This window comes from Candoia aspera, chromosome 6 (assembly GCF_035149785.1).
Source record: "Candoia aspera isolate rCanAsp1 chromosome 6, rCanAsp1.hap2, whole genome shotgun sequence".
NCBI classification, from domain to species: Eukaryota; Metazoa; Chordata; class Lepidosauria; order Squamata; family Boidae; genus Candoia; species Candoia aspera.
This window is the reverse complement of record NC_086158.1, coordinates 60083097-60106831: the sequence shown is the minus strand read 5'-3', so window position 1 is coordinate 60106831 and position 23735 is coordinate 60083097. Positions and strand designations below refer to the sequence as shown.

Below are 23735 nucleotides of genomic sequence, written 5' to 3'. Positions count from 1 at the left end.
CATGCTAGCATCAGCTATACCCAGGACGTTGCAACCCTGATGTTGTACCATCCCATGTACCTCAGTCACAAATGGTTACCAGTGTTATAGCATTATAATGATTTTATTTCACTCTTGAAACAAATGTTCATGAGCAGTTGAAACACAACAAAATGATTAAAGGACGGCTTAAAAACCATTAACAGCAGAACCTAAAACAGAGTAAGACCTTATGCAATACAAGCTTAGATAATATGAGGGGAAAAGTACTTCACCTAGCACCAAACACAGACCACAAAGTAAACGCAAGAAAACCTCTCTAGCAAGAATATTCTATAACTGTGGGAGGTCTCTTCAGCAAAGGATCGTTACCTTGTCATGGTGCTGGAGCTTGAGCACCTCAATGATGCCGTGAGCTAAACCGTGAAGGGCCACCCAAGACGGGAAGGTCATGACAGAGAGGTCAGACTAAATGCGATCCCTGGGGAAGGTAATGGCAACCCACCCCACTATTCTTGCCGTGAAAACAAATGGATCAGTACAACCAGAGATATGTTGGTATACCATCGGAAGATGAGACTCCCAGGTCGGAAGATGGTCAAAATGCTACTGGGGAGGAACAGAGGAGGAGTTCAACTAGCCCCAGACGTGATGACGCAGCTAGCTCAAAGCCGAAAGGACGGCTAGCGGCCGACGGTGCTGGTGGTGAACGGCGAATCCAATGTTCTAAGGATCAGCACACCATTGGAACCTGGAATGTAAGATCTATGAGCCAGGGCAAATTGGATGTGGTTATTGGTGAGATGTCAAGACTAAAGATAGACGTTTTGGGTGTCAGTGAACTGAAATGGACTGGAATGGGCCACTTCACATCAAATGACCACCAGATCTACTACTGTGGACAAGAGGACCACAGAAGAAATGGAGTAGCCTTCATAATTAATAGTAAAGTGGCTAAAGCAGTGCTTGGATACAATCCAAAAAATGACAGAATGATCTCAATTCGAATTCAGGGCAAGCCATCTAACATCACAGTGATCCAAATATACGCCCCATCCACAGATGCTGAAGAAGCTGAAGTAGAGCAGTTCTATGAGGATCTGCAGCACCTACGGGACAACACGCCTAAAAGAGATGTTATTTTCATCACAGGAGACTGGAATGCTAAGGTGGGCAGTCAAATGACACCTGGAATTATAGGTAAGCATGGCCTGGGAGAACAAAATGAAGCAGGACATAGGCTGATAGAATTTTGCCAAGAGAACTCACTCTGCATAACAAACTCTCTCTTCCAACAACCTAAGAGACGGCTTTATACATGGACTTCACCAGATGGGCAACACCGAAATCAGATTGACTACATCCTTTGCAGCCAAAGGTGGCATACATCTATACAGTCGGTAAAAACAAGACCTGTTTTTGTTCAGATCACGAACTTCTTATTGCACAATTTAGGATCAGACTCAAGAGATTAGGGAAGACCCACAGATCAGCTAGATATGAGCTCACTAATATTCCTAAGGAATATGCAGTGGAGGTGAAGAATAGATTTAAGGGACTGGACTTAGTAGATAGGGTCCCGGAAGAACTCTGGACAGAAGTTCGCAACATTGTTCAGGAGGCGGCAACAAAATACATCCCAAAGAAAGAGAAAACCAAGAAGGCAAAGTAGCTGTCTGCTGAGACACTAGAAGTAGCCCAAGAAAGAAGGAAAGCAAAAGGCAACAGTGATAGGGGGAGATATGCCCAATTAAATGCAAAATTCCAGAGGTTAGCCAGAAGAGATAAGGAATTATTCTTAAACAAGCAATGTGTGGAAGTGGAAGAAGACAATAGAATAGGAAGGACAAGAGACCTCTTCCAGAAAATTAGAAACATCGGAGGTAAATTCCAGGCAAAAATGGGTATGATCAAAAACAAAGATGGCAAGGACCTAACAGAAGAAGATGAGATCAAGAAAAGGTGGCAAGAATATACAGAAGACCTGTATAGGAAGGATAACAATATTGGGGATAGCTTTGACAGTGTGGTCAGTGAGCTAGAGCCAGACATCCTGAAGAGTGAGGTTGAATGGGCCTTAAGAAGCATTGCTAAGGCAGCAGGAGACGATGGCAAAATCTTGCAAGATGATGCTGTCAAGGTAATGCATGCTATATGCCAGCAAATTTGGAAAACACAAGAATGGCCATCAGAGTGGAAAAAATCAACTTATATTCCCATAGCAAAAAAGGGAAACACTAAAGAATGTTCAAACTATCGAACAGTGGCACTCATCTCACATGCCAGTAAGGTAATGCTCAAGATCCTGCAAGGTAGACTTCAGCTGTTCATGGAGCGAGAATTGCCAGATGTACAAGCTGGGTTTAGAAAAGGCAGAGGAACTAGGGACCAAATTGCCAATATCCGCTGGATAATGGAAAAAGCCAGGGAGTTTCAGAAAAACATCTATTTCGGTTTTATTGACTATTCTAAAGCCTTTGACTGTGTGGACCATAACAAATTGTGGCAAGTTCTTAGTGGTATGGGGATACCAAGTCATCTTGTATGCCTCCTGAAGAATCTGTATAATGACCAAGTAGCAACAGTAAGAACAGACCACGGAACAACGGACTGGTTTAAGATTAGGAAAGGAGTACGGCAGGGCTGTATACTCTCACCCTACCTATTCATCTTGTACGCAGAACACATCATGCAACATGCTGGGCTTGAGGAATCCAAGGCTGGAGTTAAAATCGCTGGAAGTAACATTAACAATCTCAGATATGCAGATGATACCACTTTGATGGCTGAAAGCAAAGAGGAACTGAGGAGCCTTATGATGAAGGTGAAAGAAGAAAGTGCAAAAGCTGGCTTGCAGCTAAACCTCAAAAAAACCAAGATTACAGCAACCAGCTTGATTGATAACTGGCAAATAGAGGGAGAAAATGTAGAAGCAGTGAAAGACTTTGTATTCCTAGGTGCAAAGATTACTGCAGATGCTGACTGCAGTCAGGAAATCAGAAGACGCTTCATCCTTGGGAGAAGAGCAATGACAAATCTCAATAAAATAGTTGAGAGCAGAGACATCACACTGACAACAAAGGTCCGCATAGTTAAAGCAATGGTGTTCCCCGTAGTAACATATGGCTGCGAGAGCTGGACCATAAGGAAGGCTGAGAGAAGGAAGATAGATGCTTTTGAACTGTGGTGCTGGAGGAAAATTCTGAGTGCCTTGGACTGCAAGATCAAACCAGTCCATCCTCCAGGAAATAAAGCCAGACTGCTCACTTGAGGGAATGATATTAAAGGCAAAACTGAAATACTTCGGCCACATAATGAAAAGACAGGACACCCTGGAGAAGATGCTGATGCTAGGGAGAGTGGAAGGCAAAAGGAAGAGGGACCGACCAAGGGCAAGATGGATAGATGATATTCTAGAGGTGATGGAGTCATCCCTGGGGGAGCTGGGGGTGTTGACGACCGACAGGAAGATCTGACATGGGCTGGTCCATGAAGTCACAAAGAGTCGGAAGCGACTAAATGAATAAACAACAAAGTGGGAGGTCTAATACCACCCACTAAGTCTATAGATACTGAGTACTTCCGAAGAAGGGGCCTTTTGAGTATTTTAATGTATGAAGGCTAAGCAATCAGAATAAGCAACAAATAAATAAATCTCAGTGCTCTGATAGAACATCAGGATAAGCAGTCTATACTGATCCCAAACTTTGAAGTGCTTTAAAGGTCAAAAAGCACTTTAATTGATGATCATATTTTGAATTTACATGAGATTTCAAGATTGGTTATGAAAATTACTAAAATTTCTATGATAGAAACCATTATTGTATATTATCCAGTTAAACATAAAGTACCAACCATACAGAAAAAATAATTTATAAAATTTCTAATTGCCTAACGCTGAATATAGTAAGATTTTGATATTATATAAAATTCTTATCTTAATCTGCTGTTTTTTTTCTCTAGCAGTAGTAATATTATCAACTTTCTTACTCAACTCATCACATAGAATTCATAACAAACTATCAGTAATCGCATAAAATACAATTATTAAAATTCATATATTCTATTCTCACTGAACTGTCTTATGCTAAATTGTGGGAAAAAATGTAAAACTATATAATCAAATAATTCTAGATTCTGCATACCTAGGGTCACAGTCAATCAGTGCCCAACCACCATGAAATTTTTCATCATCTGGTAAAAGCAATTTCATGTAACTTTGCAATAATTGGCTAATCAATTCCTGATGACTCCTCAAATTTTCCTTGTGCAAGGCTTCATGCTCTTTTTCTTTTGTAAATATGGAATAGAGATCTTCTGTCACAGGAATACCCTGCATTAAATCTAGACAATAATTAAATGAGAGTTAAGCAAAGAAAACAGTAGCTGGTATTTAAGTTATACCATGAAAGTTTGATTTTAAATATTCAGTATGATTATAAAAATAGTACTTAAATTGTTGATAGAAGATAGGTAGAAACACCTGCTTCCTTACCATTTGTGGTGCATCCCTAACCTCCAAATCATAATTTGGCTATAATTAGGGGAAACTCAAGGATACACAGTAGTTGTGGATTGTACCCTCCTTTCAACCATACTTTGAAAAAAAAAATCTACAAAATAGTTATCAATGTCAAACTAAAATAAATATGCAAATGTTTGATGGCAAAAAAATAAGCCAATCAAGACTGTATTTTAGTAACATATATGGTAAGATTTTCATTAATATAATGAGGAATCTCCAAAATAATGGACTCCACATCACATAAACTCACAAAAGCATACCTTTTAAAAAACAAATCAAAGAAAATTCAACCGGAACCACTTTCAGACATCACTATAAACATGAACTGAAATTTTAAAAATAATCTTTAACCACACACACAGTGAGAGCCAGTTTGGTCTAGTGGTTAAGTTCTGGGCTAGAAACCAGGAGTCTGTGGGTTCTAGTCCCGCTTTAGACACGAAAGCCAGCTGGGTGACCTTAGGCCAGCCACTCTCTCTCAGCCCAACTCGGTGCAATGTAGACTAGCCTCGTGGTGCACCCCGGGCAACGTGACTTGTCACGGCTAAATAGTCTACACATTTAAAAAATGAGAAAGCAGCATGAACACCGAACTGCTATGCCATACGATTAAAAAGAAACACACACACACACATGCAAATAGCATGTTGTACATACTACTCAGACTAATTTGGCTCCTCCTGCCAAATATCTAAATGAGGTTCTGATCAGGACTTACTTAATGCAAGCAGATCAGGATCTCTGATTTACTGCTTTCTGAACAAGAAAGCAAAATGAAAGAGAGAGGTTTGCTCAGTCACTTCCACCAGCACTAAGGGCCAAATGGGGACGATGAGGAATATGCTCCAATGCTCTTCTCATTCATAATTAACACAAATACTTTACACATTTGGCATTCACATCTGGTGTAAAAATAGAGGCAACTATCTTACCTATGACTGCTTGCCTATAAGCATCTCTGAAGCGGTTTAAGTAGTATCTATTTGCAGAGTTAACACCATCTTTCATAACTCCTGCCAGCTTCCTTTCACCAGTCCTTGTGAAGTCACCCTATTATACAAAATGCATCTCTGAATATTCCGTGTGTAATTTACATATTATTTATAAAAAGTTCTCCTTTCAACATCGGATGGCTCTGCAGCTTCATTTTTTGGCCCCCAAAGTATTCCCAGATTGTGTCACCTTGTTTACAAAAAATTAGGGCTGGAAAGGAATGTATCAAGCTTCTTCAAATCAAAACGTATCCACATCCACCCTGAAAACAGCCCCCCCCCCCGTTTTCCCAATAAATACTGTACACCATAAACACACAGCGGCCATGTTCACACAACATACTTAAGCAGACCAGTTTAAGAACAAGAAGTTGCAAATGTACAACCCTGATGTTAACTATGGTCTGTTTATAAGTATAGCCATCAGAACCCATTCCATGGGCTATAGTTCTATATATTATGCAAACACAGAAAATGGGTAAATTTGGTAAACAGGTTAAGCCAATATAAAAAAGAAGACATCTTTACTAGAGTCCTACACAATGCTAAATCATATTGTGGTTTGTCTGATTTTGGTTTAATATTTTATGTAAATCTAGCCAATGGGATTAATAAAACATAATTTCTGCTTTTGTGTAATGTATAAATACAGCCCTTCTGTATTCACATTCACTTTGGTATGATTCATATTTTGCCTTTTCTTAGTAACACAGAACAAAAACAGTAACAAAAGAAAAAAAAGAAAAATTATAATATCAGGACTGATTTAAATTGTGGATAACAATAGTTGGCTGATGTGCTGTACAGCACAGGCAGACCTAACTCTAAGTCATACAGACATGCATGAAACTTTATACAACAGTTTCAATAAAGGATGGACATTATTTTATTATAATCATGCATACATAATCAATGTCTGTAAGCAGCTCATTTATAAATCACAATTTCAATCCACTGAGTAGGGCCCATACATTTATTTTTCCAATGCTGAAAAACTAATCTCTTAGCAATAAGAATCCACAGGATTTCAATTATTTCATTTAAAACTGATGCAACGGCCAGTGACTACAAAATATAATACAAAACATGCTTGGTCCTGAAGAATCTTTTTGTTTTTCTTACATAAAGTAGAATATTTACCTTTAAAGCTGCTGTTCCAGCATATTGCCTGCTTATGGCATCACCGTTGTTAGCCCATATGATCTGGTAAATTCTATTGCACTTCACCGGCAATGCCTGTTCTGGGGGCATCACACCTAATTTTTTCAGCTGAAATTTAATGTATTTGTTATTAATTGTCATTCATTTACCTGAGGGTTTACCTGAGGTAACCTGAGGTTACCTGGGGGACCGCCTCTTCCCCATTACATCAGCCCATCCCACCCGATCGTGCAGAGAGAGCATGCTGCGGACCCCGTCTCTAAGACAACTTTGTTTGGCGGGGTCCAGGAAGCGGGCCTTCTCTGCAGTGGTGCCTGCCCTGTGGAACATGCTGCCCCCAGAGGTGAGATTGGCCCCATTGCTCCTGGCCTTTCGGAGGAGTCTGAAGACCTGGTTCTGCCGCCTCGGTTGGGGCGGAGATGGGAATAGATCTACATGGGGATGGCTGCTATAGACCACTCTTCCCATACTTGGACTGTTTTAGATTCTTTTGCCACTTGGACTTTTTATCTTTACTCTTACTTATATTATTTATTACTGTAATTTTATACTGTATAATTTATGATTGTTTTAACTGATTGTTGTAAACCGCCCAGAGTCCCCCAATGGGAGGAGATGGGCAGGGACAAATTAGATAGATAGATAAATAAATAAATAAATAATTTTTTAGTTTCAGCATTATCTATACAACTATTAGAAGACAAATTTCAGCACTACTGTAACTATTTTTCTTCGGTAAATTCATCTCTTCTATAAGAATTATTCTGAAGCAACTTACCCATAAGTAGATTTTTCAAAAGCCCTGTACTTGTGTTCTGTTTAAGGGCAATCACTATAGTTTACATTGCTGTACCTGCTGTTCCATAATGACACGAGCAATAGCTGCTTGGACAACATTGGTTCGATCCAGACAATCCATACAGTTAACGCGGAAAATTCCTTCCTGTTTACAAATCACACCAGCTTGGTCCACCCTTCCAAAAGAGGAATATTAAATAATTGAAATTTTTTTTTAAAAACTGGCTATCCTATATAGTACTAAATAAGAACATATATTCATACTCTTACTGAACTAAATCGGTTTTCAGAGCTTATATATGGGAAAGTTAATCATATCAGAGCACAACAGATTGGTTTGCAGAATCTCTCATCTCCATGGAAAACACAAAGCTCTAAATAAAAATTGTGTATGGGATGCATCTCATGCCTTGCACTCTCCAAGCCTTCCCCTGATCCAAGCAATTAAGGCAACACTGAACACCTACCAGCACCACTTTACATCGGTGATTATATCTGAAATGGCATCTGTAAGGGTCTGAACATTTTCAAACTTCATTCCACGGCTGAAAGGCAGAAAGAAGGCACAGTTTGCTGTAATTTTTAATTGTACTGAATGTGCTGTTTATTACACAGAATCTGAAAAATAAGTTCTCCCCAGAGTTTTTCCTTTTTTACAATCTGCTACCAAATAAGCCATAGATTAATCAAGACAGACTGCTACACCTGAATTTTTATATACACATAAAAATATAAATATACATACAGGAATACATTATTATTAAAGCATATTTTTCAAAGTGACAGTTTATAAAAGCCTTGAAATCCTTCACCCTCAAAAAACTCTCATGGAAAAACCTGAAAACTAAAGCTATGCAGAACTTTTGTCATAATGAATCACTTGAGACAACATCAGGTATAGCAATAGAATGCAATGGTTTAACATTTCAATATTTGTTAGGTTAAGGTTCTTTGACAGTCTTACCAATGTTCATGGAAATCAAATGAAACGTATGTAAGGCTTGGATTATTGTATAATAGAACTTGTTTAAGGTAAGCATCACCAATAATTTTTTCTCGTCCAGCCTGGTCCACCAAGTTAATGATAATCTGTTTCAAGACAGGAAAATAGAAACATGTTTAAAAATATGAAGTGTAATGTACCTGTCTTAATACCATTTAGTAGTATAGGAGTAGTGGTTCTTATTTCAATTTTAAACAAAATTCAAGGCAATTCTCAAGTGCCTAGTTCTAAATGACTGCTAAGAAGCACTCAGTCAATGAATACTAAAAGCTTCATCAGTTCTTTAAAATCATTATATTTAATCCCACATTTTATGCTAATCAGGAATGCACTTAATGGACAGCCATGTCCGCTAAATGCTTCACTGTAAAGCAGTGTTTCTCAATCTTGGTAACTTTAAGATGGGTGGACTTCAACTCCCAGAATTACCTAGCCAGCCATGCTGCCTGGGGAATTCTGGGAGTTGAAGTCCACCCATCTTAAAGTTACCAAGGTTGAAAAACACTACTCTAAAGGAATACATTTTTGTTTATGTAACATTAGGCATTCAGCTTCTGCCTCTTCAGCTCCTGGAAACTTTTCCTGACCCCAAAAGGTTGCCCTAGAAAACTCCTGTGGAACATGATTTGTAATGGGACAGGAACTGCAAAAGAAATGGGGACGATCAGCAAGTATCAGATGCCTCAGCAAACAGAAGACAAAATGCTGTCCACTAGTACAAAGCCACCATTAGAGACAACCCAGAATTCTATAGTTAGCAAATTATTTTAATTTGCAAAGTAATAGATACTGCCAAAATCATTGTATTTTTTTATAAAGTATTAAAGCACAGTACTGTACAAGGTTGCAAAACTGTCAATAATTTAACATGGTCTTATGACAAGGTGAAACCCACCTGTTTTTTATAAATGTTTAACTGTTCTTCAAAATGTGCACAGAAGTAAGTTACAGTTTCCTTCTCACCTGCAAAAGAAAGGCATATTGTTTACCCACTCCTTTGAGATGGTTACATGGAAAGCAGCAGCATTAGACTGGAACAGCGTATCACTGGGCTGGATCAGGGATGTAATTATTATATTTAAAAGAATTATCACAGATTCTAGAACTCTGTGGAATACCATTTATAAATAATTACTAACCAATGTATGTCAGCAAATAAATAACAGAATATCTTTCTATAGGAAAAAGCTATTTATTTTTAACTGTAGTTTGTTAAATGCTGTTCCGTATGTATAAAAGTCTTGATCAGAATATGTGGCAACTTGCCATTCAAATACATCCCCCAGACAACAATTGCATACTGCCAAAATTCAGCAGCAAAATAGCTACATTATAGTATTGCCATTTTTCTTTTTTTCAAAAATAGTATCAATAATAGTATCAGTGACCCATTACAATAATACTGCACAATTATCATCATTTCAAGAGGTTTTCATGGCACAGTTGTATCAACAGCCACAGTCCAAAAACTGGGCAGGAAATATTTTGGGAGGCAGTTTCAGAATTTTAAGGGGTGAAATGATTGCCTTAAACATTTGCATAGCTTAAAGCACCCATTATATTTATTTATTTATCATATTTTTATGACCGCCCATCTCCCCCGCATGGGGGACCCTGGGCAGTTCACAATAAAAGCCATTTAAAATTCGATAAAATCATAAATAAATTTTGCCTCTTAACTCCACCCACCTCCCCAAAAGAAAAAATTCCAAATGTTTAGGCGCACTCAATCTGTAGGATCACAAAAAGTGATACTGACAGGCTGCAGTTTCTCCATCTGTACTTTATATATTGCATACCACTAACTTTAGAGCTAGAGAAAAGAAAAGGTTTGCAAGATCTTTCTCCTCCACCTTCTTCTCCTCAGTGGACATATCAAAACCTATCACTGTAACAGCAACACTAGCCTAAAGAACTTCTAGGCAAGATCACCTGTAGGAAAAAGGAATGTGTGAATATACAGACAACCATTTGAAAAATCAGATTTACAAGTAACCAGCTGTTCTTTGTGGTATCTATGATCAAACATATAAATAATAAACTAGCAAGAAGCAAGCCAAGACAAACAGGATAATAGGATTGCACAGCCCAATGTGGCCATTTGACAACAGGATGGCAGTGATCAGTGAAGATAGATGGATATGATGAAATAAGGAATTTTTGAAGAAGCGCCATGTAACAAAACATTTTTTTTTAATCCAAAAGAACAAACAGGTAAGAGTCAATTTACCTAGCTCATCACATAATATGATTAGTTAAGTCTCCCACTTAGCAAAGCACTGAGATTTATTTAATATTTATTTATTTGCTGGGACTGATATGCCACTCCAACCCAATGCTGCTACTTTCCATATAAACATCTCAAAGTGTAGACAAGCAAGAAGGCCAAAAAGTATTTAAACAGGTAAATTTCTCCCCTAAAAATGTTAATATAAAATATATACATTAAAAAGTTAGGAAAAATGTAGGGAAAGAATTAAAAACAATAACAACCTCCACACAGGGAAGCAGCAAGGTGAATGAAAGTATAACAGAAAAAAAGATGAAGCACAAAATAAGCCAATACCTTTTTGTGAGACAGAATAGTCATGACATTGTTGCAATCAAAAGGTAACTGAGCATCAGGTATGTGTAATGGAGAGGGCAAGTCTCCAACGAAAACTATTTTTAGCAATCAACAATTCAGCTTTGAATTAAGTATGATGAACAAAGAGCACAAAGAATGTCCTGCTATCATTGGAGAGCTATGGAAGTTCTTACATTACAATGTTGGTTCTTTTCAACTAGTTGATAAAATCCATCTTCGCTACCAGTTTGGTTAGTAAAGACCAGATGCATTGAATCACTACATCTCATCCTCTAAAAGAAATGTGCAACTGCATCTTTGCAATACACAAGAACATCTAAAAAATTAAACCCAGCAATGTCTTATGTATTTTAACATCTGTTAAAACCTGTTGGCCTTTCACAAGGCCCTGAAGAAATGGCTGTGTTCCCAGACTTGGCTTCCAAGTATCTGTTGGACCTTTGATTAATTTTACTGAAATATTTGTATTGTATTTGTACTGATAACTGATGTGTTTTTATCTTGGCTGCCAATTATCTATTTATTTTGTATTTTTGAGGTGTTTTGGATGGGTTTTTTAGCCACCTGGAGTCACTTGTTTGAGATGGGCACCATATAAAGTGAACAAACAAACAAACAAACAAACAAATAAATAAATAAGGTCTTCAAATGACCTTCATGCAAGAATGTGATTTAATATTTATTCTTTGCTTCAGAGGTTATAATTTATGGGAAGGAAGATGATAAACCAATATTCTATGACAGATTCAATCTCTCAATACATCCCAATCCTGTTCCAAAATATCAAGTTACAGATCTTTAACTGACATACTTAACAAGCAACGATCAAATTTTCAATGCCAGATTTGACTGTACTGAGATATATGAAGTCATACTAATAGCCTATCTAAGGTGATTCGTTATAACATTTCCAAAATAGTTTGTCAAATAAACTGAAGACAACATACTTCTTGTAGTTCTGATTAATTGATTAACTAATAATCCAACTGTGGTATAGGAGATGAGATGCTAGACTAGGACTGGGGAGACCCAAGTCCAAGTCCACCCTAAGCCATAGGAGCTCATTGGTGACTTTGGGCTGCCCAATCTATCTCACAGGGTTGTTACTGTGGAGAAAAAATGTTCTCCATGCCAATGTTGAATAAGGCTTGGAGAAATGGCTATTGCATGGTGGGGTTGGGGACAGGAGTACTTGAAAGGAAGACAACAGCAGAGTCAGGTACACAAACTGAGCAGAGTTAAGGTTTTCTGTAAACGAGGGCTTAAGGCACTACCAGTTTTCCTTTCCTTTCCCTTCCATTCTCACTGCTGCCTGTTTGACCAATGAAGGAGGACAAGTCATGTCATGAAGCCTTGTCAATACTCTCCAGTAAATCGTTCAACAAGATACCAGGCATTTCCTGGCAAAAGTGGGTGAGGACAACGTATTACCAAGATAGTGACTTTTAACCCTGTCAGTGTGATTATATCCTGCCAAAAAGGAGGTACAGTAGATATGACTAGGTTAGTAGTTGTTATGGTTACTTCTCTAAAAAAAATATCAAGCAAGAGAAGAGACTCAAGTTATTACCTTAAAAGCCTATAGATACGTACACCTACAGATACACTTATAAACATGTACAGATGCACATTTACTTGGAATACCACGTCATTTTAAGAATTTGTTAGGGAAAAAAAGTTAAATATTTGTAAAACATTCAACTAAATTAAAATTCAGTTTTATACTATTTATACCAAATACAGTTGGCTTTTTTAACATAAAACACAAGAAAAGCTTAATTTATGATGCACTACACTGATATAAAAATGATGGCCTAGGTACATGTCAGGGAGACATAAAAAGCGCTTTGTAATAAAAGCAACAAATTTGAAAGGCCACTGAATAATGCTGTAATTGTATTATATACTATATCAATACTTACACTTATCCAGACGTGGCCGTGGGTTGTATCTATAACCAACCTGACTCCAGAAAACAGGCACAGAGCCTCTTGTCTGAACAAAAGATAGAGTGTGATTATGAACATGGATCAACTGTTCCGTCTCTACATAATTCGCTACATTCCCATTTTTATCCACTCCTCTTCGTTTGTAACGCATCCCTAGGAAAAAAGCAAAGAATTTCAGAAAAGAGGTCAGACTTGAATGTTAATATCTCACATAACGTTTATACACTTAATTCCTTAGCTACTAAATACTGCATTTCCAAACGTCTGACAAAATTCCTCATCAAAGTCTCTCAAGTAGTATTAGCATTTATAAGATAAGAAGACCTATCCTTGTATAGATTGTTAACTGCTTAAAAAACAGAAAGCTGATAATAAAAATAAATTGCTATTTTCTCAATGGAGGGAAATAGGAAGTGAAGTCCCTCAGATATCCATGTTGGGATTAGCACATTTTAACTTGTTCATAAATAAGTTTGACTTAGGGATAACTAGTGCACCACCCAATTTTATGGGTAATACTAAACTATTCATGGTGATACAAACTAAAAATAATTGTGAAAGGCTCTAGAAGATCTATTTAAACTGAGAAAATAATCAAACAAACAAACTTCCTTTCAATTTAAGTAAAACATTTAAAAGAAACCCTGACTTCAAATATAATTGATAGGTTCTGAGCTGTCCATAACAAACCAGAAAAAGGATCTGCAGGTGATAGTGAATGAAGTTGTCAACTCTATATGAGACAACTGTTAAAAAGGCAAGTTCTAGGGAAGTCCAAATGATTTATTTTGAGCATATTTTACAAAATGTGCTGTCTAGAATGCAAAAGACGTTTTGAAAACAAAATGAGCCACTCTGAACATTTTTGATGTGTTCTGAATTCAAAACACACTTGTTCTTAGATTAAAGCACTTAGATTGAAGCTAAAAATACCTCTAAAATGCAAAAAAACAGGACATTTTATATAATGGCAGTTCAAAACAAAACATTTTGTGCACCCCAGTAAATTCCATGCTAGAAATCTTTAGGAAAGGGATTGAAAATAGAACTACCAGGAGTGAAAATAATTCTGCCAACACATTATTAATATTAAATATTAATATTTATAAATATTTAAATCTACAGCACATTCATATCCAGTATTGGCTGCCACACTTGAAGAGGATATAATACAGCTGGAGAACGTTCAGAACCAGAATGAAAAAGATCAAGTCTTCAGAGAATTTCCTTGTCTAATTTTTTCAAGTGCTTATTATGACCTTAACCGAATCAATAGTTTAATTTCTGTATAGAAATGAAAAAAGGATTTAAGTACTTATTTCCATAAAAAAAATTCACTAGAGCTTTTTGGTCCCTAGACTATACTGAACAAACTTACCTGCTCTGTGGCGGCTTCTCCGTGAGATAAGCGCCACAAGAAAACTTGGGTGAATGTAATCTACACAAACAGGCTCCTGAGATGGTGTTTCAGGACTGCTTTTCTCTTCATCTGATGTTTCGTTATAATTAACTACAAGTTCTTCAATTTGCACAAATCCCTGGATGACTGGGATAATCCAAAAATCCACTTCAGATTGCTGCAGCATATTAAAACATTTGTATACATATATGTTATGACATATGTAACTTTTTTGTTGTTTATTCGTTCAGTCGCTTCCGACTCTTCGTGACTTCATGGACCAGTCCACGCCAGAGCTTCCTGTCGGTCGTCACCACCCCCAGTTCCCCCAAGGACGAGCCCGTCACCTCTAGAATATATGTAACTTATAGAACCCAAAAGTTAAATAAATGAAAATAGCTGCCCCTGTCCTGACAAGCAGGAACCACGCCGAGACGAGGAATAAGTCTCTAGTGTTTTATTACTGCTACAGTAGACAGAAAATCCTACCAAACTGAAGAAGCGTGGGAAAACCCAGACAGAGAAACCCCAAAAGTTAAGGCGGGTCTGATCCGTGTCTCTTTGAATGGCTGCTTAACTCCTCAGTACTACGCATGCGTTTTCCTCCCTGGATAGGGGCCCCCTCCTGCTCACCATCAGTGCTCATGACATCCCCAGTAGTATTACAGTTCTTACTCTAAATGTTGCATTTGTTAAACTAATAAATATATGACTATAGATTACTATGAAATAACTAAGCAATGTATTATTCTGTATTATTATTTATTACTATATTTAATATATTAGAAAGTTCTATTGTATAATAACAAAACTAGCTAATTGTACTACATAGCTAAGTTTAAAATAACAATTAAAAATTAAGAAAATAAATTTAATAGACAATTCAGCATAAATCAGGGTTACTTGGACCGCTGACTATATGAACCTTACCAATACAGGTTAAACAAATTTGTTGGAAACAACCAACCAACTGAATAGTGGAAATTATAAGTTTCTCTTCCTCTAAAGGAAACAGTGAATAACTTAGGTGATTAATAATGAATCTCCAATATCCCTTTTCCAAGCAAGGTTGTACAACAAATGATGGCAACAGAACCATAGGATGAAACGGGATACTTTTCAATCCAGAGTCAAGCCAGGATTGGTGAAATAAATAATCTTTGTTACTTTGTCAGATGATCTTTGCAAGGAACCAGAGTAAAGACACTCACGTTGCTTTTGCTGCACCTGACAGGAACATTTGATACCATAAACTGTTATCTAACAAGAGAAGTCAGCCAGTACAGTGTAGGATATAATCGAGTCACTCAAAAGATGCTGCATATAGATGTATGAGTTAAATTTTAGATGGACTTTGGAAACATTTTTGTTCTGCATGATTCTGCATAAAGCAATTTTAAAGTGTACTGATTTTGTTTTTTTAATCTATTTTTTCCTGCTTGGTATGAGTGATATTTTAAGTTTAATTGTTTTAAAATATTTAGTTGTGGGCCACTTTTAGAATCTCATTTAGGCCAAAAGGAAACTCAGAAATACTTTTCCAGCAGCATGTGAATCCATTTGAATGGGGTGCATATCTGCCAGTGTCTTCCAGCTACATTATTTACCTGCTAGGAAAGGCTTTTTCAAGAATCTTGTATCATGTGGTAATGCTTATAGCCAACCCAGGTGTCATAGGTTCACAGATGGCGACAAACTCAGGCAAAATACATAGACCAACTCCTCTAGGATTTTTTTTTATTTAAAAAATTGTTACAAAAATAGACTGCGTTTCATGATAAAAACTGTGTGATTTGTTAGATTCTTTATATCTATAGGCTTACATATCTAAAAGATTTTCCCAGTGCTTTTCTTCATTTGTCTGTATTCCACTCTTACACCCTATACTCTATTTCTCTATTTTATGCTTTATTACCTTAATTTCTTCTCTGCCCAAGTTTTGACCTATATAATTCTACCTTTACTTTTCAAAGTCTCATTCCTTAATCTACTATTCATTTACTCTGTCATTCTAGACTTGGTTCTTATTTCTATTCATTTTCTTACTTCATACTGGACTAGCTCCTTGCCTCATGATTTTCTTCATATTAAACAACTCTGCCTACTACTTGGTTATTGGAGCTGGCTCAAGGCATCCAGGTTGCTACTACCTGCCAGAGTTTGGACCATTTTGATTCTTCCCATATCCCTCTAGTACTTGGCCCTCCCTAACCTCTCCACCTCTGGCTCCCACATTAGCACTGGGTTTTGTATTGCAGTCACAGCTGGCCACCTGGAGCTGCTTAGTACCCCCTCTGGCATACTGTTGCCAGATGCCCTAAGGTGGGGAGGATTAACTACTTTCTCCTCTGCTCCTTTCTTCTCTCAATTTGGGTTGCTCTAGAAGTTGATGCCCACTTGTAAGGGGGCTGCGGGAGCTCACCACTTGCCTATGATCTCCATCAGGCCTGTTGCTGCTGGGCCTTTTTCAGCTGCCTTCAACCCCACCCGCCATGGATTCCTGCTCTCATCCCCTTCCATCAGTCAGCTGCCATTGGCCCAACCACACCTGGCAGCCCCACATATCTCTCACTCCCAACTCCATTGACTGTTCTATCTTCAACTCCCTGGCATCTTCAGGGCTTCTGGCTTCTTTTCCCTTCTTCTCTAACTCTTTTTTTTTCCAATTCTTTCATTACTATTTTTTTCATTTCCCTATCACTACTTATTGAGGGTTATCATCTGGAGTCTGAGTCTGATTATGAAGGTAGCCATTCCTCTCTGCCCCCACCCATCCTCTTCCTCCCTTGGTATGGCTCTTAACACTCAGGAGAATGGAAGGCCACAGATGTTATCCTCCCTGGATACCCATTCTCTCACACAAAAACCCTGAATTATTGTTCAATGCTGGCATCGGGAGGAGGAATTCAGATCTATTAACTTACATAAAGTGACACAATGCTATTGCCCAGTATTGTGAGCGTTCTCTTTCATACATGTAACAGGAAAAGACACCCTTTCCAAGACACTATAGCAAGGTACTTAAGCTTCTTTTCATTTTACATATAGAAGTACACCCATTTATAGAGGAATAGTCTTACTTATTTAAGTGGCATTTTTATATCTTAATTTATTTTGCCACAATTTAGAAATACATAGTATGCTTTTGTATCACTTAAAATTAGATTTTTTTAATAAATAGTCACACTAGCTGCTAATGAACTTTGATAGGTTCAGCTGTTTAACCAATGTCAAAATCCCATCTTTTAAGAAAGGTAGAATCATGGAGGAATGCATGATCTCAGGTGAAAAGCTGTAGAAAATCAGTAACAATTCCAGTTGTCACTTAAATGGATGTACTATTAAAATCCTAAATTTCTGTATCACAGAAAATGAGGATAAGTTACACAGAACACTACTAAGCTCATTAATTGCCAGTCAGACTACCAAGAAAACAGAACTATCTGATGCACAATTCACTGAAGTTCTCAAGAAACTAAAAGCATATGGAATATTACTTACACCAAGATTTATCAGATCTTCTAGCATATGTTTATTCCAAAAGAATCTGTCATCAACCTGAAAAATATAAAAGTAAATCTTGTATATCCAAATATTAAAGAAAACTGTGAAGTCTAGAAGACTATAGAACAATTCATGTTCACCAGAACAATCCTGGGACAAGAACTTCATTTGTGAAAAATAAGGAAACACTAACATTTCTTTCTCTGATAAATATAAAATATATGCCCATATGTATCCATGGCTGATCTTTCAAGAGACATATTATTACCTTTTTCCAGAGGGGCAAGTTAGCCTTCTCACATGCACTTTGCCTTTGCACAGAGTTTGTTAAGTCATAAGTCAAACTATAATAAAAGGAATCAGCATCCATAAACATTTTGAACAGTTCTTCCAGTAGACGCCTCTCCAGTCTTTCTTTCTCTTTACTTTCTTTAACCTACGAAAGGGTAGAATATTCTACTTCAGTACACTGAGTTGGATTACTATCATTACAATAAAAGTAATTTTTTATAACGTACAATTGATCATTTGCCTTCGCATGTTTACATAAAAGAAATGTCTTTCATTGATTAGGTCTTTTCAAACAAGCACAACTGGAATCACAACTTTGTAGATACCTTTTATATTTTCCATATAAAATATGCTATTATTATTATTTTATTCTACAAGGCTGAGATATACCAGTTTGAGTAAAGTTACCTACCAAGTTTATGACTAAGAATAATATGAGGAAAATCTAGAGTTATATGAGAAAAGAACACACGTTGTACAGAATCTTCACTGTATATAATATACGGATGTAACTATCCAGCTCATCATCCATTATTGCACAATGGCCTCCAGATAACTGTAGGATGCCGTTTAATACTCCTGCTGTTTATCACCTAGAAACTGGTATCCTGAAATATATTTTTTCAGAATATGGAGTTTATTATATGTAACACCAGTTGATGGACAAAATTAGCATAGAATCAGACTAATTGCCATTTAAAACCCTAAGTAGTAGATATTATCATATTCTGTACTGCAACAAATTCCAGGTTAATTATATGTTGTATGAAATGATTCTTCTTGTTCTGATTATCCATAAATTTAATTGAATGAACTTAACTCCTAATCTTGAATAAGAAATATCTACCCACTTTCTTCAAAGCATGTATAATTTGTTACAATTTTTTCTTTAAACTATGAAGTCCCTAAACACAATATGTAGGGAATTACTTCATTAACTTCTTTTTCATGTAGGCTGACCTCATTTTTAGTTTAAAAGAAAAAATAGAGAATCACATGGGCATTCTGGCAGCAAGTTCCTGATACAGCCTAATTAAAGAAGACAAAATATAGTCATTTATGAGAACAGCATGGTTGAGTTGGAAAGAGTGAAGAACAGCAACCTGGATTTCCTGGGTTAAAAGAATTCAAAACTTATGGCAAGTAAAGATAAGGAGTTTAAGCTGTATCTTAAAACAGGGGGGGGGAAAGCAATACCGGGATCACTGTTGATATGAGTATGAACAATAATATGAATGTCAGCACACAATTGTAGCCAGAGGCAAGAGGACCAAAATGTAACAATAGAAAACCAAACAGAAGAAGGTTGCAATATCCGAGATTCAATATGGACAGAGAAAAAAAGGAAACTAAATATTTATTGCAAAGTTATACAGTAACATAGGAGAGTCAATGAGAAACTAAATGTAAGAAACAAAAAAGGCAAAAGAATCCAAGCCTTTGCATCTGATAAAAATAATATATTATGTAAAGTATTTCTGGGGATTCTTTCACAGGGGCAAACAGATATGAGCAGACATGGGCATACCAGAGAAGAACTTTAGAGGACTGATTAGAAGCACAATCTTGAACGTACTGATTGAAAAGGCAATCACATGTCCAAGTAGAAATCTGAAGCATATTGCTAGAGCTGCACAATTGTACAGTTATAATGATCTGGAACAGAGCTGGGTGCTTTCAAGTGTATGCAAAATACTGAAACATAGTACTCACAATATTCCAAGTGAGAACAGCAGAGTTAAACACAGATATTTGGGGCCCAAAGGAGACAGAAAGAAACAAGGAAGAGGTCCTATTGGAACAAGAAATTGGTCCCAATTTGACAAATGGGGATGGAACCAGCCAAATAACATAAAGGCATGAAGTGCTTCAAGTAGCAAAGTTTGATCTGCTGTATCTAAGCAAAGAGATCATACAGGATGAAAATAGGAGAGATCAATTAATCTGGCAGAACACGTAAGGTACCCTTGATTATGCTCAATAGGAATTTTAGTGAAGTTCAGAAGTACAACAGAAAAAAAAGGTAGTAGAAATAAACAGTGGGAGGGAAAGGGGCAATTTAGTCAAGGGATGTTTTGAGAGCAAGTGAAATAGAAATATGCTTAAATGTCTACAAATGTATTAATCAACTCTTTGGAGGAAAAGTACAAAATTAAATAATGTGAGTAGTGTTTACAGCATGTACAGTCAAAAACTCTTTGAAAACGAATAATTCTCACCTTCTTTTTATTAGAAGAGGAAACATTTGTTTTAATCTGAGTGAAGGTTCTCAGCAGAAATTTAGAATCATCAGGAGATTGGGTAATTTTCTCTGTTCTATATATTCCAAAATGATGTTTTTTACAGGGCTGAAAAGCAATAGATTTCATTAAAAAGATGCTTAATGAAATAATTAGTGGTTATATAAAATATGCATTTACAAATTAATATTTTTCTAAAGAATACTAAATAAAAGTTAACATTTGCATGATAAATTTTTAAAATTTATTTATTTAGTGAATATACATATATTATCTAACATAGGTTAAAAGTTAGAAGATTAGAAGGTATCACATTTTAAAAAATTTTCTACCCTATCTACTCTCTAACCTTGAGAAAGGTTTTTGTCAAAGTTTTAATTAACAAGCAGGTTGGAGCAGGATTTATTGGCAAAACTAATAGTCTAATCATAGCAGACTTCACATTAAAAAGATATCTGATACAGTGCAAATGGCCATGGAACAACGCTACCTTGATGAGAAACAGGATATAAATGCAGTAAATAAACCATTCAGTAAAAGACAGCAAGTAAGTGGTGGAAAGGAAGAGCTGTTCCAGATGTTTGATAAAAAAAAACATTTATCCACTTACTATCCAGTGATGATTTGTGTCAAGTAACTGTCACATTATAAATGTTTACATAACAATTGCCTTTATTATTCAGCATGGCTGCCTGATTTCATCATGCAAACTTTCATTTCTACATAGTTATCATTCCAATCATGTAAGTTGGTAGGAGCACTTTTTTTATGAATTGCTGGATTTCATCTTACCTCCAGATCCAGGTCCTGAGGTTCTGCTTCTGAAAGTGGTATTGCTACAATTTTTATAATTTTACAGACATCATGATCTCCTGGAAGCTTGCCAACAACTACCTTCTGGCGAATGAGAAGCAACCACCAAGGCAAATCTGTAAGAAATACAAATCTATTAGTTTGGAAAGAGAAGTTTCAATTATAATTTTAACCAAGTGAATAGCAGCCTTTCGACTTATATATCCCCTTTATCAGGCTGACAAAAGTTACAGCCTAACACTCAAGAGAAAAATCGTTTTATCATTATGGAATTAAGGTAACAGAACCACAGAGCTCTAAAGGCCTTGAAAAAAATCTGGAAAAAATATATATTATTTTTCTTTCACTAGAACAAAACCAGTATCTGTCCTTTCCCAAGACCTTCTCCCTCTAATATAAATATCAGAACACAATATTAAGAACTGCTGAAACCAACTGATTTTTCCTGAAAGAGCTGCTGTTTCTCCTGAACTTACCGATCCTGCTGTAACAGCAGATGGAAGCAATGGTCAGGATAGTATTTGGCCAGCTTCAGCAAGTTCACCAGTTTCCCTCCTTTCCTAAAGACAGTGACCCATGTCCTTGTCACCTCCCATCTAGTCTATTGCAATTTAATTAACATTCTTTGTGATTCACCAGAGACATGGGTATTTTCACTTTTTCTGTTACAAATTGTACCATTTCCAAGGGTTTGTGGTTTTCATACATTAACCAAACAGTAAGACTATAGAGCCAGTACATGCAGTCACATTTCTCAATTGCCATTTTAAACATCCCTTCCCAGTACATGTAGTCCTCACTTACTGACTGCCTCATTTTATTTTATTTATTTATCTGTCAAACTTACCACCACCCGTCTCCCCCCTAAGGAGGGACTCTGGGAGGTTTACAATAGAAGTAAAATTTAAAATTCAATACAAACTATAAATAATCCATTAAATATAAACAGAAGATAAACAGAGTCCCCCTTTTCGGGAGAGATGGACAGTGATAGAAATTTGAAAAACGAACGAATAAGACAAAAATATAAAGTGCAATAAAATCCAGATAGCAGTGAGGTTCTACTTCAGTCCGTGAATATATAAGGGGCCATCCTAGGGGACCAGCCATCCCCAAGAATGACTATTCCCCTTCCTGCCCCAGGCATGTGACAAAAACAGGTTTTTAGTTTTTTACAGAAGTCCAAGAGAGAGGGGGCTTTCCTCACCTCCATGGGGAGAATGTTCCAGAGACCAGGAGCTGATGTAGAGAAGACCTGCTTCCTGGACCCCACTAGATGGAATTCTCTTACAGACAGGGACCGTAACATGCCCCCTCTGTATGACCGGATGGGACGGGTCAATGTAATGGGGATGAGACAGTCCCTCAGGTAGCCTGGACCCATGCCATGTAGGGTTTTAAAGGTAATAACCAACACCTTGAATTGGACCCGGAAGCAGACTGGCACCCAATGCAGCTCTGCAGCAAAGTTGTTATATGTGACAATCTAGGGGCACCTAGAATTGCCGGTGCGTCTGCATTTTGGACCAGCTATAGCTTCCGGATACTCTTCAAGGGTAGCCCCATGTACAGCGCATTACAATAGTCTATATGGGAGATGACGAGAGCATGAGTGACCGTTCAAAGGGTCTCTCGATCCAGGAAAGGGCGTAACTGGCACACAACATGAAGTTGAGCAAAGGCCCCCCTGGCCACAACTGCCACCTGCTCTTCGAGTAGGAGTGGCGAGTCCAGGACGACCCCAGATTCCGCACCAGGTCTGTCTGGGGCAGTGCAACCCCATCCAGAACTAAAGACGGCAAATTCCAGGATACAGAGGAGCCATTAATCCACAGCCACTCCATCTTACCAGAGTTCAGCCGAAGCATGTTGTTCCCCATCCAGACCCCCACAGCCCCCAGGCACCGAGAAAGGGTGGTCACAGAATCACTTACTTCACCCGGGATAGGGATATATAATTATCATCAGCATATTGATGATACCTCATCCCGTGGTGATGGATGATCTCACCCATTGGTTTCATGTAGATGTTAAAAAGGAGTGAAGAGAGTACTGAACCCTGTGGCACCCCACAAAGGAGGGGCCTTGGGCCCGATCTCTCGCTTCCTATCAACACCGATTGGGACCAGCCCTGGAGGAAGGAGGAGAACCAGTGCAAAACCATGCCACCGACCCCCAACTCCCTGAGTTGCCCCAAAAGGATACCATGGTCGATGGTATCAAAAGCTGCTGAGAGGTCAAGAAGAGCCAGGATGGATGCACTGCCCCCATCCCGCTCCCACCAAAGATCATCCATAAGTGCAACCAATGCCATTTCCGCCCCATATCCAGGCCTGAAACCTGACTGAAAGGGGTCTAGATAATCCATTTCATCCAGAATCCTCTGGAGCTGCAATGCCACCACTTTCTCAACCACCTTCCCCAAAAAGGGGAGGTGGGAGACTGGACAGAAATTGTCCAGTACAGTACGGTCCAGCGATGGTTTCTTGAGGAG

At 37.6% G+C, this 23735-nt stretch overlaps 1 protein-coding gene across 1 annotated transcript in view; it reads right to left on the bottom strand.

The window, feature by feature from the left end:
* Positions 1 to 23735, bottom strand: part of INPP5F (inositol polyphosphate-5-phosphatase F) — a 54522-nt gene that overhangs the window by 6362 nt on the left and 24425 nt on the right. Inside the window, exons 3-15 of the mRNA XM_063307240.1 lie at positions 21221 to 21357; positions 20408 to 20536; positions 18166 to 18333; positions 17895 to 17951; positions 14373 to 14571; positions 12968 to 13147; positions 9354 to 9421; positions 8420 to 8544; positions 7923 to 8000; positions 7511 to 7631; positions 6637 to 6765; positions 5437 to 5554; positions 4125 to 4323 (exon numbers count right to left, since the gene is read on the bottom strand). Of these exons, the coding sequence (XP_063163310.1) occupies positions 4125 to 4323; positions 5437 to 5554; positions 6637 to 6765; positions 7511 to 7631; positions 7923 to 8000; positions 8420 to 8544; positions 9354 to 9421; positions 12968 to 13147; positions 14373 to 14571; positions 17895 to 17951; positions 18166 to 18333; positions 20408 to 20536; positions 21221 to 21357 (1708 nt within the window). The remainder of the gene's footprint in view (positions 1 to 4124; positions 4324 to 5436; positions 5555 to 6636; positions 6766 to 7510; positions 7632 to 7922; positions 8001 to 8419; positions 8545 to 9353; positions 9422 to 12967; positions 13148 to 14372; positions 14572 to 17894; positions 17952 to 18165; positions 18334 to 20407; positions 20537 to 21220; positions 21358 to 23735) is intronic.